The 16,619-nt window shown below is 41.8% G+C and overlaps 1 protein-coding gene across 1 annotated transcript; it reads right to left on the bottom strand.

Annotated features, from left to right (window-relative positions):
• Positions 1 to 11,693: 11,693 nt before the first annotated feature.
• Positions 11,694 to 12,161, bottom strand: LOC107775707 (uncharacterized). Its single transcript, XM_016595457.2, has one exon. It carries the CDS (start codon positions 12,159 to 12,161, stop codon positions 11,694 to 11,696), a length of 468 nt encoding a protein of 155 aa, XP_016450943.2.
• Positions 12,162 to 16,619: the final 4,458 nt, after the last annotated feature.

Below are 16,619 nucleotides of genomic sequence, written 5' to 3'. Positions count from 1 at the left end.
TTCAAAAATGTTAAAAGAAGAATTACATAGCTGGTCTACCGTTGGCTTGCCTGGCCGGGACGTCGGGTGCCATCACGGCCTATAAAGAAATTGGGTCGGTACACAGCAGCAATAAAACAAAGAACCTGCTTTAATAATGTGACTAGAGGGCCCCTCGTCTATAATCGAGGGAATCAACTTTATAAAAGTTTCTGTATTATTTTAGCCATTATATAAAGTTTGTCGGCCATAATGTAAAAAAAGGTTTGTCGGCCATTTTACTATTAGAATTTTATTTTCTTAGACGATCCATTATAAAAGGATCATTAAATTCTGGGAATAGACAAGTTTTAGGAAACCTCTCTCTCATATTTCTTTGTAAAAAAATACTCTCTTGTATATAGTTTTATTGAATAAAATCGGAAAAGGTCAGGCATTGGCCACAACCTCGGCTTGTTCAGGTACTTTAATTTTTATTATTGTTTTATTCCTCTAATATCACAATTCATTTAGCCTAAATGATAGGCTAAACAATATTGTATTGAGCTTAGTCATACTAAGCTACTACTAATATCTTTTGCTATTATTAAGTATTGTATTACCCGACGGTTCTAAGGTTGAGACTGTAGAGTCCAGACAGCATGATAGTCCAAGCAGTAAGTCCAGGTTATGGCAACATAACTAGCAGTCCCTTGAAGAAGACCCGTTGTAGCCAAGGAGGGCGTTAAGGGTCATTTGGGATTCAGGTTTTGGACTCACTTGACTGGACTATTAGCTTGACAGGGCTGGTGTCTCTGTAAATACCTGTAGCTCCGTCAAAGTAATCTATAATATTTTGCTTACAAATTATATTATTTGAACAATTATGGTATAAAATAATTTTATATTAAATGGTTATATAAGAAAGGAATATAAATTATATGTGACGAATATGTAAAAAATAAAAAAAGATAGAATTTCTTTAATAGAAATAAGAAAATAAAATTTAAATGAAAGATAATAATATAATATTAAAGAGAGAGAAGAATATAAAATGGAATATTCTTTTTTGGAGTAAACAATGGAGTAATGGTTGGAGTAACTTTACTCCATTTTGGAGGAGAAAATGAAGGCAAGGGTTGGAGACGGCCTTAGATTGAGAATAGAATGTAGCACAAGTTTTGCCAAAGACCTCGTGTCCTTACAATGATTGTTGAAACTACTATTTATAGCTATACATAAGAAACAAGATCCTAGGATCAAGCCTCTATTAAATGACAATAAAGAGGGGCCATTGACAAATGTGTAATGGCAGGCCATGAATGCCAAAATTCTCTAATGTAACGACCCGACCGGTCATTTTGAGCTCTAGCATGTCGTTCAGTTGTTTGAGGCCTTGAGTAGCTTCACTTAATATATTATGACTTGTACGCGTAGTTGGAATTGAATTTCAAAAAGTTCGGAGTTGATTCGGATGGAAAATTCTCATGCGAAAAAGTTTGACTTTTGAGTAAACGACCTTGAAATCAAGATTTGAAGGTTTCAATAGGTTTGTATGATGATTTCGGACTTAGGCATGTTCGGGTCGAGTATCGGGAGGTCCGGGAGCATTTTGGCGCTTAATATGGAAGGTTGGCATTTTTTTTAATGTTCAAGGATTTTTAAGTTTGGTTTGAGATGGATTTTGATGTGATCAATATTCGTTTGAGGTTCCGAGCCTTGGAATAGGTTCGTATTGTGATTTGTGACTTGACACAAAATTTGGACTCATTCCGAGATATTTAAGCATAATTCGGACGCGTTCGGCGAAGTGTGAAGTTTGGAAAGTTGAAAGAAAGGTTTTGGCCATCGATTCTTAATTTTGATGATGTTTGACGTGATTTGAGACTTCGACTAAGTTTGTATCGTGTTTTGGGATATGTTGGTATGTTTGGATGAGGTCTCATGGGCCTCGGGCTTGAAATGGATTGAAGACGGATCGAAATTTGAAATTGAGAAAATGCTGGTTTTGGCCAATTGGTGGTGCGACCGCAGCTGCAGAAATTTGGGCGCAGGTGCGGAGTCGCTAAAGCGGGAGAGGGGTGCATAGGGAAGATTCGCAGAAGCGACATTTGGACCGCACCTGCGATGGCGCATGTTCGGCTACTTGGAGTGCAAAAGCGGAGAGGAGCGGAGAAGCAAGGGAGCTTGTTGCACTCGTGATGTTGTAGGAGCGGGGCCGTTTTAGCAGGTGTGAAGGGCGGGCTCCAGGGATTCTCCACAGAAGCGGAGTCTTGGTCGTGCAAGCGACACCGTAGGTGCGGCTACTGTTCCGCGGGTGCGAAAATATCACTGGGTAGAACTGTTTTAAGAACGTGATCTGGCTCTTCTTCTTTCATTTTTCACTTGGGTTGGCCGAATTTAGGGAGCTATTTTGAGGGGATTTTCATCGAGCAACACGAGGTAAGTGATTCCCACCTATTACAAGTTAAATACTTGGATTATATATAGATTTTAACATGGAAATTTGTGGAAATTAGTAGAAATTGTGGGATTTTGGTAGAAATCCTAGAAATCGTATTTTTGTATTTTGACCACGAAATTGGACATGGAATTTAGGATAAATTATATATTTGAGTTCATAATATTATGGGTAAAATTTATCTTCGAAAATTTCCTGAATCCAAGCACGTGGGCCTGGGGTGAATTTTAGGTATCTTCCAATTTGGGTTGGGTAATTTCTATAATGGCTAATTATAAACTTGTGAGTGTGTATTGATTAATTGATATAATATTTGGCTAGTTTCAGATTGATTGGCACCAAGTTGAGGCTTTAGAGCGGATTTGTGGACCTGAAGTGATCTTGAGAACGAGGTAAGTCTCTTGCCTAACCTTGTAAGAGGGAACTCATCCTCGTAGGTGTACCTTTGTCGTGTATTACTTTTGTGGGGAGCTACGTACGCACGAAGTGACGAGAGTTCGTGTTTAGCTATATTCCATGATATGTACGTTAGTCTTAGATCCACATCATGCTTTAATTATATTGTTGTGTTTATTATGCATATTAATTGTCTTGAATAGAGCTGAGACTAGGGATTTTAAAGTTGCAAATTTTCAATTTAAATTTCTTATTTTGGGAAGAATTGAGGAAATAGATAATAACTCTGAGAAATCCATGTCCTCTCGCGTTGCAAGTACTTCCGCGAGCGAGGTAAACTTCTCTACTCTCATGGGAGTGGGTCATTCGCCTTGGCAGTATAATAGATGCATCTATGGTTCGTGTCATTCGACCCTCGGTAGTGCACATAGTATTTTGGATCGGGTCATACGACCTCGGCATAAATCGTGCGTGATAATACTCAGAACCCGAATATACTTGATATTATTTTTATGACTTGAGAGGTTATAATTTATTTAATGGCCTGAAATTGTTGAAGTTAGCATGTGTCAATTGGGGACTTTTAAATTGACTATTAGTTAAAGGACCATTTATTCATTGTTGGTTATTGTGTTATTTTTATTATTCATGTATTTCGTACCTATGTAGAACTTATGTATTTATATTATTGGCCCGTAGTAAGTGTCGATGTCGACCCCTCGTCACTACTTATTCGAGGTTAGACTGGATACTTACTGGGTACATGTTGGTTATGTACTCACGCTACACTTCTGCACTAATCGTGCAGGATATGAGGCAGGTGCATCAGGCGCTCATTCACGCGCGCACCCCCGTCATCCTGAGGCATAGTGGTGAGCTGCTCTCTGAGCCCGTTTTGGAGCGCTCGCAATCTCTCCTTTGTATTTACTTTCCCTCTATTCTCACTTTCAGACAGTAGCTTAGGTGTTTTGTATATTCTACTAGTTGCTCATATACTTGTGACACCGGGTCTTGGGAATATGCTAGTAGACACTTTATGGTTTTCTTTTTGGTATTTATTTCCCGTATCTTGCGCTTTCATTGGTTCACGCTTTACTTTACTATAATTTTCCACTACTCATTTACTTAATGAATAAAATCAATTATTTTAAAATTATTAAAAATAATAAATACATTTCTAGTTCACCATTGGCTTGCCAGCGGCGACGTTGGGCGCCATCACGACCTATAGTGGGGTTTGGGTTGTGACATCTGCAACGGATGCCTATTTAATATTAGGTAATATTCTTTATTAAATGCCTTCTGGTGACAAACATTCGTTCTGCTTCCGTTGATTATGTTCCCATCGGGATCTATCCAATACCAACTTCAGTTATTGTCCTTGATCTCGGTTCTTACTCGATTCATCTTCTGTATGCCTCTAGTTCCATGTGTCACAAAATTATTTGATCATTTAATATAAACCAATTTTACCCAATACAGATTGTCCCCCTGCTTTCTGGTGGCACATCTTTGTGTTATCAGAAAGTTGGTGAAGATTCCTTTCTTGGCAAAAATTTTTTTAGACCCTTCATAACAGTCTCTGACGATTGATAAGACGCATGTCTCCTCGCATTTAATACCCCGAACACGTGTTACCCCAAGATTCAGCAATATTTTTGCCGGTTCTCAAGGTAATCATGATCACGATTTTAGCCGTCTATACCTTTACTTATACGCCTCATCTTACCCCTTTCACTTCTAAAAATTCCCATAAGCTCTTTTATCCTCTTTGCACTTATCTTCCTTCTGCTTTCACCTCTCTCTGATCTTCTTCAAGAAACCCTATTATCTTCTTACTATCATGGCTTCTTTCACCGAATCTTTTAATAACTCTGGTCTTCCTTTCGGTGGAGGTCCAAAGAGAAGCAAAGATAAAGAGGTTGATGTTGATGTTGATCACCCTACGGTAAGCGCCATTATATCCAAGCACTTGAGCACCGTTAATGACTTCCAAGAGAAGTTCCCTTCTGCGAACCCTCGAACTTAGGCCGTTAGTAGATATACTTCTTCTATTTGCCCTTCCAGTATTCCTACTGTAAAGGATGATAATGACTTCCATGACCTAAACATCATTGCTCCTGACCCGATGGAGCGGGTGACCTTCAACAAGAAGGGTTTTACGTATGTTTATACGTACCCCTTCACTTTGGGCCCATTTTCATTGAGCGGGGGATTGGACCCCAGGATCTTGGAATTCTACCATCGGTATCAGGTCTGCTTGGCACAAGTAGGTCCTTCTATATGGCCAACGGTGTCTAGTCTGCGCCGGTTGTGCTTGGAAAAGGGGGAGACCCTAACCCTGGCACATATGATGAACCTCTACTCCCACAAAATCTTTCGTGGGGGGGTGATAAATTTCAGCAAGCGTGGCCACCATGTTTTGCTTACGAGCATGGATGATGACAATGACCATGGATGGGTGGAGCGGTTTGTCGTCATTGCATCAGGGCTATCATCCCGGCCACAACTCCATCTTTTTCTGAATCATGGAGTCGTTCGCGTAAGTTTAAAATCTACCTATTTCTCCGTAAAAGGTCGTTCCATGTCATTGCTAACCGCTTTTCTTCCGTTATTTCAGCTACTCAGCGGACACCATCAATGATCAAAGGCCTGGACGAATGGGTTCAAAACATTCTGTACATTACTATGCTAGATACCCGTCGGTGGAAAGAGTTGGCCCCCAAATACGGGTGGAAGGCCAAGAACCATGGTAAATTGATTCTTTCTACTTTCTGCCTCTGCATATACATACCTTTTTGTTTGGTTCAGGGTTCCCGCAAGGTTCTTTTACCTGCCCTGAAATCGAGGTTGTGACCTATCCTGCAGAGGCTGTGAAGTTGTTGCAGGAGGCTCTCACTTAGAGTGGTGCCCTCGGGTCTGCATCGATGCAGGTGCTTCTTCTCAGAGTCCCTAGCAGAAGAACAAGCAACCAAAAATGTGGCGTTCTTTCTCGGCTGGGGATAAAAATAAGAAAATAAAGAAGGCTATGCCCAGCCAGCCGCAGCCACTGTGGTCATTGACGATGATGGGGAAGCTAGTGATGAAGAGGCTTCCCTTCATAGGAGACAACGATCTTCATCAGCTCAATAAAATGCTCAATCTGGAGAGCTTAGAACCCCAACCTAGGGTGAGGTCTGAGCACTCTGGGGAGAAATGGATTTAGTGGAGAATGTTGATTCTCCCTTTCCAGTCCCAGTTGCTACTCCCGGCCCTATGAGGTCGGAGAACAGGCCTTTTATTCCTTTGGTTGATGAGCAAGCAATAATCAGCACAGCCTCTGTCGTAGCTTCTTCTCAACCTATAACACCATCAACTTCATCTCCCCCACACCGTATGTGCCTTGATCACCAGTAATTATTGCATCTCCTCTCTCGGCCGTAGGTGCTCGAGAAGATGATGTCTCCCCTCCCCAGTCCCCTGACCACGGGAATTTGGGGCACAACTACTCGCTTCCTTCTCCAGATATCGCTGGCTTCAGAAAAAGATAAGAAGAAGATACACTCTCTTTCAGGGGAGTGTATGTTGCATAATTCCATGCACAATGCAACAATGGTATCGTACTCGTTCTCCCATTGTTTGTTTTCATTCTTCTATTATAACAGGATTTCAGACATTAATGTACGTTTTGCAGGGCAACTTCCTCGCTTTTGAGGGCCTTCAAAGATTGATCCTTGAAAAAGAGGGACTTATGTCTGAGCGGGATCAGCTATTGGTTAAGAATGACCAAATTGATGCTCGCCTCTTGGTACTGGAAGCAAAAGCTGCTGAGGCGAGTGAGTTACAACTCAGTGAGCAGGTCGTGATGGCCCTCAGTCAAGAATCCTCTTAGCTAAATGTACAGTTTCAAGAAGCTAAGGCTAAATGGATTGAGGTCCAAGATGATGTGCTCGCTGCTGCTGAGCGCGAGTCTGCCTCCACCAAACGAATGTATAATTTAGAGGCCACCTTGAACTATAAAGTCGAAGAGGTTGTTGCCGCTGAGGAAAGGCAGGCCCGGATGGAAGAGAGGTATAAGAAGATCATGTAGTAAAATCGGGTCCACATATCTACACTCTGTGATCTCGATCTTAGCCTTGGTGTCACAAGATCCGAGCGAGATTGCCTTTTGGCCTAGGTCGGCAGGCTTAAGGCAACATTTCAGCACCAAGGGCATTCCCTCATTTTTGAAAAAACATACTCTATGTACCATATGAGAAGGAAAACCTTGGAAGAGGCCAAAGCGGACGTTATTGATAGTGACGATGAGATCGCCAAGGCTCGAGCGCTGGAGTTAACTGCTCGAGAATGCCTCCCGCCTCAGCCTGATGCAACTGACTCTTCTAGTTCCAATTTCGAGTTTTCGGGAACCGAGGAGGAACCTCAAGAGAATGATGATGAAGTCCAAGATCTTGCGCCGGTGGTAGATCCACCTACTTCTCCTGGGGGCGTAGATGCCTCTCTTCCCTCGAGTGTCGGTGGCGATGAAGTTTAGCTTTTTGCCTTTTTTTCTTTTGTTGTTTTCCTTGTGTGTCTTTGTAATTATGTCATTTAGCATGTTTGATAAATAAATAGGACTTTTGTTTAAGTATTACGCAAGGTTCATTCTTTTTGCGTCGAATTAGATAAGGCTTCGTGTGTGTTTTCTTTCGATAACTTTTGGGTTCCGGGCATAAGCTCTTCCGGAACCAACCCTTTACTATGAGGGTTTCATAAGAGAGGGCCCTCTTATGTTTACAGTGCTCTTAAAGAGGACGTCTCCAGTTCATTTCAGCACTAGCATTTGAAGTTTTTAGTTAACTTTCAAATAATAAAATCAATTCATCGTTTGGACAAGAAACAAGATAAAAATAAAAGGACTTCATTTTATTCCTTTTATCTTCAAAATACATAAGCATTTGTTTGCTGAAAAAATGAAATTGCCAATACATATGGCTAACTTGTACAACTTGTTTCTACGGGGCAAGTTGTGTAGTCCCCGGTTCCAATGAGACATTGTTGTTCCCAAGTCTCATAATCCCAAGTATCGTGGCAATCTTGTTATCATATTCCCATAATATTCCCCTCTAGTGTTCGAATGCAAAGTATACGAATTGGAACACTGGAAGTCTTACTCCTTTGAGGAAAAACACTTGTGAGCGGTTAGATAATCTTTGGTTCAATGAAAAGCTTCGTTTACCCATTAGGGACTTTGCCATCGAGCCAAAGATTATATAACCATCCCATAATGGCTTGTTGTTTCAATGCCTTATCATTTAAAAGTCTTAACTTTGCTGATGATGCTCCATTCGTAGTATGTTTTCCATTGCTGCCTCATTAAATATCTTGCTAGAAAAAACTGATTGGGATAAAAACTGGTCGAAGGGAGAAAGAGTGCAGCACAAACTTTCAGCGTAGGCAGGATCCATCGGCAGTAGTACCTCTTAAGGTGAGTCACGTTCCATTTTCTAGACAATTTGACTCCATCTTGATTCTCCAGCCCGTATGAACCTTTATCGATGACAGTTGAAACCCAGTAGGAGCCTTCCCACGTTGGACCTAGATTCCTGGCGTTGATTTGTCGAGTGTTCTGAGTTGTTTTCCTCAAAACCAAGTCTCCTACTTTAAAGTAGTAGAGATTGGTCCTTCGATTATAGTACCGTTCCATCATCTGCTTCTGAGACACCATTCTTATGTGTGCCAAGTCCCTACATTCATCAAGAAATTCTAGCCTTACCAACAATGCCGCATTATTTTCTTCTTCATCCGTTTGAAAGTACCTTAAGATCGGTTCTCCTACTTCCACCGGGATCAGATCTTCTGCACCAAATACGAGAGATAAAGGTGTCTCTCCCATGCTCGATTTTGCCATTGTCTGATACGCTCGGTAACTCTTCGGGCCACTTGCCTTTGGCTGCTTCTAACATCATTTTGAGGTTTTGAATAATCACTTTATTGGTTGATTCCACCTGCCCATTTGCACTTGGATGGTATGGTGAAAATGTAATCCTTTTAATTTTCACATCTTTAAGAAATTTTGTGACTTTGGAGCCTATGAAATGTGGTTCGTTATCGCAGGCAATCTCCTTTGGTATCCCGAACCGGAAAATTATGTTTTCCCATAGAAAGTCGACCACTCCGCGCTCACCGATCTTTTGGTAAGGACCTGCTTCAACCCATTTAGTGAAGTAATCAGTTAAAAGTAAAAGAAATCTTACCTTCCCGGGACCTGGTGGCAGTGGCCCAACTATATCCATTCCCCATTTCATGAACGGCCTTAGAGATAGTACCGAATGCAAGATTTCAGCCGGTTAGTGCACCAACTATGCATGGAGCTAATACTTATCTCATTTTTGAACGAATGCCTTTGTGTTTTGTTCCATCTAGGGCTAGTAGTATCCTGCCCTAACCAATTTTAGCACCAACGAATCTGCGCCGAGTGGTTCCCACAAATTCCTTCATGTACTCCTCTTATTACGTAGTCTGCCTCCAAGGATCCTTAACATCGGGCCAACGGGCTTTGGAATGATCTTCTATATAATTATCCACCCAAGAGGCTGTAACAAGCCACTTTGGTTCGAAGTACCTGGGATGCCTTCGGGTCTTCAGGCAGCTTGCCATGCTGAAGGTAATCAATGAACTCGTTCCTCCAGCCCCAAACTAGGTTGGTTGTGTTTACTTCAAATAGTTGTCCACATCCAGTACCGAATGCATAAGTTGAACGATAGTACCGAAGTCAGATCCTTTCATCTCCGTAGACGACCCCAAGTTGGCCAATGCATCTGCTTTTTTATTCTCTTCTCTCGGGATGTGTGTGATCGACCACTCCCTAAATCGTGAAATCAAAGTTTGAACTTTAATCATGCACTGTTGCATGAGCTCCTCCTTTGTTTCAAAAATTTCATATACTTGGTTTACTACCAGTTGGAATCATATTTGATTTCGATGACCTCAGAGCCAAGTCCCTGGGCCAGCTCAATTCCTGCAATCATAGCCTCATACTCAGCTTCATTGTTAGTTAATGAAACAATTTTTATGGCCTACCTCAAGGTCTCCCCCGAAGGAGTTATTAGGACCACCCGGAGCCCAGACCCTTTCACGTTGGAAACTCCGTCTGTGAACAAGGTCCAAACTCCTTATGTCATTTCTGACACCATCACCGCTTCTTTTGCATCCAAAGGTAGTAACCCGAGAGTGAAATCGGCCACAAAGTCAGCCAAAACTTGTGATTTGATTGCAGTCCTAGGTTTATATTCAATATCAAATTCGTTAATTTCAACTGCCCATTTGGCCAAGCGACCTGACAACTCAGGTTTGTGAAGGACATTTTACAGGGGAAAGGTTGTCACAATGGTTATCGGATGGCACTGAAATAAGGTCTAAGCTTTCGAGAGGCGACTACGAGAGCTAAGGCCAGTTTTTCGAGGTGTGGATAATGAGTTTTCGATCTTGAAAAAAAATTCTAACATAATAAATAGGAGATTGCGTACCTTCTTCCTCTCGAACTATAATGGCACTTACCGCTACCTCAAAGACCGCTAAGTATATTAGCAGTTGTTTGCCTTCCCCCAACTTTGATAGTAATGGGTGGCTCGATAGGTAACATTTCAGGTCTTTTAAGGCCTGTTGGCATTTTGGAGTCCATTCGAAATTGTTCGTCTTCTTAAGAAAAGAGAAGATTGATGATATTTTTTCGAGAATCGAGAGATTAACCTACTTTGGACTTCTTTCACATTTGTCAACTAGTCTGGGATGTCCTCGATGGCTTTGATCTTGTCGGGATTTACCTCGATCCCCATTTCTAAAATCAAGAAACCCAAGAACTTACCGGAGCTAACCCCGAGCGCGCATTTTTCAGGGTTGAGTTTCATGTTGTGCTTCCTCAAGATATCGAAGGTTTCCTGGAGGTGCTTTAAATGGTCACCTACATTCAAAATCTTGACCAACATATCATCTATGTAGAATTTCATTATTTTACCTATTTGTTTCTCGAACATCTTGTTCACGAGCCTCTAATAAGTAGATCCGGTGTTTTTCAGCCCGAAGGGCATCACATTATAACAATATATGCGAAAGTTTGTTATGAACGAAGTCTTTTCCTAGTCCTCTGAGTTCATCTTAATTCGATTGTACCCGGAATAGGTATCGAGGAAACTTATTAACACATGCCCGGCTGTTGCAACAATCATTTGATCAATATTTGGCAGTGGGAACGAGTCTTTAGGGCATGCCTTATTCAAGTATTTGTAATCTACGCACATTCAAAATTTGTTATTCCTTTTTGAAACTACAACTATATTAGCTAGCCAGCCGGGATACTTTATCTCCCGTATTGAACCGATGTCAAGTAATCGAGTTACCTCTTCCTTAACAAACTTTTTTCTGACCTCGGCTATCGGGCGTTTCTTTTGCCTCGCCGAAGGGATGTTTGGGTCCAAGCTTAACTTATGCACAACCAGCTTTAGCGGGATACTTGTCATATCTGAGTGCAACCATACAAAACAATCAACATTAGTTTTAAGAAAAATCAATAAACCCTGACCTGAGCTCGAGATTGAGTCTTGTTCCCAAGTGAAATTTTTTCTCTAAGAATTCCTCAAACAAAGTTACTTGCTCGAGCTCTTCCGTCGTGGACTTGGTTGCGTATGTCTCTTTCGGTACCTGAAAGTATCACGGTACCTACTGGTATTCTTATGCCCCTCGTCTTTATTATCTTCGGTCGGCTCGGGAGTAGGCATTGGTTCCTGTAATTAATATTTTTTAGGTTCTTTCCCTTTACTGCTGGAAAAAGACACATCATTCATTTCTCTTGCTTCCGGTTGATCTCCTGTTATCTAATTGATTCCCCCTAGGGTTGGGAATTTTCGCAGTTGGTGATAAGTCAATGTACAGCCTTCATCTCATGTAACCATGGTCTACCGAGGATTATGTTGTAGCCCATGTCACCATCCACCATTTCGAATAAGGTGGTCTTCGTGACCCCATCAACGTTCGTGGGCAGCAAGATATCCCTTCGGCTTGTCACACTTGTCATATTGAACCCAGTGAGGAGCTTTGTCGCCGGAATGATACTTCCAGTTAATTTGGCTTGTTCCAACACTCTCAATTGAATAATGTTGGTTGAGCTTCCTAGGTCAACCAAAACACGTTTAATATTAAGATCTAGAACATTAAGAGAAATTACCAGGGCGACGTTATGCGACAGAAGAAGTCCGTCGGCATCATCCTCCATAAAGGTGATGTTATCTTCGGCGACTTCTCGGAGTCTCTTGTTGTGGGTTACTGATACTTTTGTCCTTTTAGCCGCCGAAAAGGTTACACCATTGATTTCATTCCCACCAAAAATCATGTTGATGGTTATCCGAGGAGGGTATTCCCCTATCTTCGAGGGTTATGTGTAATCACGGCTGCGGCCGTAATTGTTCTTGGTTCGGTCGCTCAAGAATACCCTAAGATGGCCATTCTTCAGTAGCGTTGCCACCTCCTCGTGCAGATAATGGCAGTCCTCGATTTTGTGGCCATGAGTCATATGATATTCGCACCATAAGTTGGGATCCCTTTGGATGGGATCGAATCTGATTGGCTTCGGGAATTGTGTCTCTTTGATATTCCTCATCACCAATACCAACTCCACGATGTTAACGTTGAAATTGTACTCTGACAACCTGGGATAAGTGGAATCCCAGGACCACGGTACCTCTTTGTCTTGTAATGACATGTTGTTCCAGCCGTGGTCATGTCTTCTATCAGGGAAATCCTATACACGGACCGGAACCCTTTGTTGTCGCATCCTTCGGCTCTCTCGTACGTCAAGAATCGGACCTTAGAAGATCGCCGCTCTACCTCAAAATCATCTTTGAATTTATCCTGTTTCTTGTCTCGGTCCCGTCCCTTGGTTGATGTTGGGAACTCGAGCTGATTATCTTATATTCTTATCTTTAATTCATAGTTGTTATGGACATCCGCTCATGTGGTCACTTAAAATTCGAGCAGGATTTCCTTCAACTTTCGGGAGGCATCGGAGCTCCTCAAATTCAAACCCTTAGTGAATGCCTCAGCTGCCCATTCGTCTGGTATGGCCGGTAGTAGCATCCTTTCTTTCTGGAATCTATTGATGAATTCCCGCAGTAATTCGGACTCACCCTGTGCGATCCTGAAGATGTCTGCCTACAGAGCTTGGACCTTTCTGGCCCCGGCATAAGCCTTTATGAACGAATCTGCGAGAATTTCAAAAGAATCAATTGAATGTTTGGGTCAAAGCGAATACCATGTCAAGGCCCCTTTCGTGAGGGTTTCTCCAAATATTTTGAGCAGAACCGACTCAATCTCATGTTGAGCCAAGTTGTTCTCTTTCACCGCCGTTGTATAGGTTGTGATATGCTCCTAAGGATCTGAAGTCCCATCGTACTTTGGTATGGCTGGCATTTTGAACAGTTTCGGAATCAATTCTAGTGTTGCGCTCGGCTTAAAAGGTAACTAATGTATTTCTTCGAAATCAGACCCTTCAAAACTGGTGGTGCGCCCAATATTTGATCCATTCAGGCATGGAAATCCTTCCTGTTCTTATCCATCCGCTCGTTCATTTCCCTCATGAATCTCATGAGTTCGATTTTGAATGGATCATTACCGTTGTCGTTACCGATTCTCTAACAATCCTCCCGGCTCCGTCGAAACTGACATCACCCCTCGGGGTATTATTATCAACTCTTTAAGCCATTTGATTTGTAGGAGCACCGGGGGGAGATGGGCCTCTTCCGTTCGCGTTGTAAGGAGGGCTTGATAACTCCTGCTTTAGTTTCGTCATCATCTAGTCCTTCCTTGAGAGATGACCCATGATGGCCTTTTGTTTCTCTCTCAAGATCCTTTCCATTTACGCAACATGCTCGTCCTCAACATCATCAGGAGTCATTTCCCTCACATGTCGGGGATATTGTCCGCCATGGACTGGAGTTGCAACGTCCCCCTCGTTGCGGGTATTACTGATTGAATCCTCGTGTTAAGGAAGATTTGCGTGAGCCTCAACGTTGTGTGCAATGTTGACATCGTTAGCTGCCATTTTTTGAATTTTTGCTATGAAACAAAGAATCAAACAAGTTAGTAATAGATGCAAGGATATACATAACTATGCAGTTGTCACGACCCAATTTCCCCTATAGGCCGTGATGGCGCCCAATGTCGCCGCTAGGCAAGCCAATGGTGAACTAATCCGTATTATTTCTCTTTTTAATAAGTTTCCAAGTAATTAAATTCTATTTATTAAGGAGTAGAAAATTTAATAAATAAAACGAAGACAACAGAGTGGCACTCATAGTGATATAAGTACTCCAAAACCATAAAGTCTACTAGTATGTGTGCCAAGACCTGGTGTCACAAGTATATGAGTAACTGAGTGGCACTCTAGGTGCTGCAGAATGGCTCAGGAAGCAGCTCATCACTAGGCCTTAGGGTAAAGGGGGGCGCACCGGTAAGACTGCCAGATGCACCTGCCTCAGATCCTGACGGTTAGTACAGAAGTGCAACGTGAGTACATAAACAATATGTACCCAGTAAATATCTAGTCTAACCTCTAAGAAGTAGTGACGAGGGGTCGACATCGACACTTACTATGTGCTAACAATAAAAATACAGAAATTCTAAATAAGCATGAGTTATGTACATAATAATATTAACTCAATAACAAGCAGGAAATAAATAATTATTTGACTAATGATAAATCCCAAGTCATTTTCTGTCATATGAAATTTTAACCTCTCAAGCCATAAAATAATATCAAATATAATTAAACTCCGAGCATTTTCACGCACGATTATGCCGAGGTCGTACAGCCCGATCCAGAATAATGTGTACACTGTCGAGGGTCGTTCGGCACGAACCATAGATGCATCTATCTACTGCCGAGTCATTCGGCCCGCTCCACAAGAAGAGATGATACTTTATGAACATCCGATTTAACAGTTATTACAAGGCTAATACACAAAAAAATACAATTTCTATTAACGGTCAAGTAACCCGCTAAAACTCAAGTAAGTGAAATTTGGTCTTTTACAATTCCTTTATCAAGTTCCAATATAATTTAGGCACTTAAATTAACAGGTAGGGTGCAAACATTACAAATATTTCATGATTTGGGTCCTAAACTACCCAGACAAAAGCTTAATTAGTAGCTACGCATGGACTCTCGTCACCTCGTGCGTACGTAGCCCCCACAATTAGAAGCACATAGTAATTTAAATCACCTATGGGGTAAATTACCTCTTAAGAAGTTGGACAAGAGACTTACCTTGTCTCAAAGCTCGCTTTCCGGCCTCAAATTCACTCTAAAGCCTCAACTCGGTGTCGAACAATCCTAAACTAGTGAAATATTATATAAATTAATCAATACATGTTCGAAAGTTCGTATTCTAACTATTAGAGTAATTACCCAACCCCTATTGGAAGATTTCTAAAATTCACCCTCGGGCCCACGTGCCCAGATTCCAGAAACTTTCGAAGACGTTTGTTACCCATAACCTCACAAACTCAAATATATAATTTTCACTCAATCCCATGACCATTTTCGTGGTTAAATCCCATTTTTATCCAAACCTAGGTTTTTCATCTAAACCCAAAATTTTCACAATTTTTTATGTTAAAATCTACCCATAATATATGTATTTAACTTATATTGGATAGAAATTACTTACTTCCAATAGCTAGGTGAAACCCTCTCTCTAAGAACTCGAAAATCGCCCAAGGAATGCAATAAATGAACTCAAAATGGCCTAAGTCCTGTATTAAAAAGGACCTCACTGCCTCCAGCATTTCTGCTTCTGCGGACCTAGGGCCGCATATGCGGCGCCGCACCTATGGAAAAATCATCACAGATGCGGTCCTAGCCCATGCTGGCTGGCTCCCCTTCTGCAAACGGGATATCGCTTCTGCGGTCCCGCTTCTACGGAGGGTGGAGCGCATCTGCGGCCTCCTAGCACCTGCAACCCTTTTATCGTAGAAGCGAGGCCACTTCTGCACATGTTTCTCCGCTTCTACAGACCACTGGCCGAATTCCCAAAGCCGCTTATGCGGCAAAGAGCTCGCACCTGTGGCCAAAAGTTCGCATGTGTGGGGACACCAGAACTGGTGCACCAGCAGCCCCTTTTGAGCTCTAACTCGATCCGTGTAACGTCCGAGTAGCACCCGAGACCTCGTCCAAACATACCAACAAGTTTGTAAATATAAAACGGACACGCTCGCACCCTCGGAATGCGGAAAACAACATTGAAACTAAGAATCGTAACCCAAAACCAATAGAATCAACTTATGAACTTCAAATTATTCCAACTTACTCCGAACACGCCGATTCATACTTAAACTACTCGGAATGACACCAAATTTTGCGTGCAAGTCTTAAATCACCATACATAACTATTCACATGCTAGGAATCCCTAACGAACCTCGATAACACCAAAACCTATTCTAAACCAAATTTAAAGAACTTTTAAACCTTGAATGCGCCAACTTTCAACGTTTTGGGCCGAAATGCTCCTGGGTCATCCAAAACTCGATCCGAACATACGCCTAAGTCCAAAATCAACATATGAACCTATTGTGACTATCAAATCCCGGTTCCAAGGTCGCTTACTAGAAATGTTGACCCAAGTCAAACTTACCCCTTTAAAGCCAATATTAAGGAACTAAGTGTTCTGATTTCAACCCGAACCTTTCCAAATCCCAAACTAACCATCCTCGCAAGTCATAAAATAGTAAAAGCACATACGGGGAGTCTTATTTAGGGGAACGAGGATCTAGAAAGCAAAATGACCGGTCGGG

The sequence above is a fragment of the Nicotiana tabacum genome, chromosome 22 (assembly GCF_000715075.1).
Source record: "Nicotiana tabacum cultivar K326 chromosome 22, ASM71507v2, whole genome shotgun sequence".
NCBI classification, from domain to species: domain Eukaryota; kingdom Viridiplantae; phylum Streptophyta; class Magnoliopsida; order Solanales; family Solanaceae; genus Nicotiana; species Nicotiana tabacum.
This window is presented reverse-complemented; position numbering and strand designations above follow the sequence as displayed.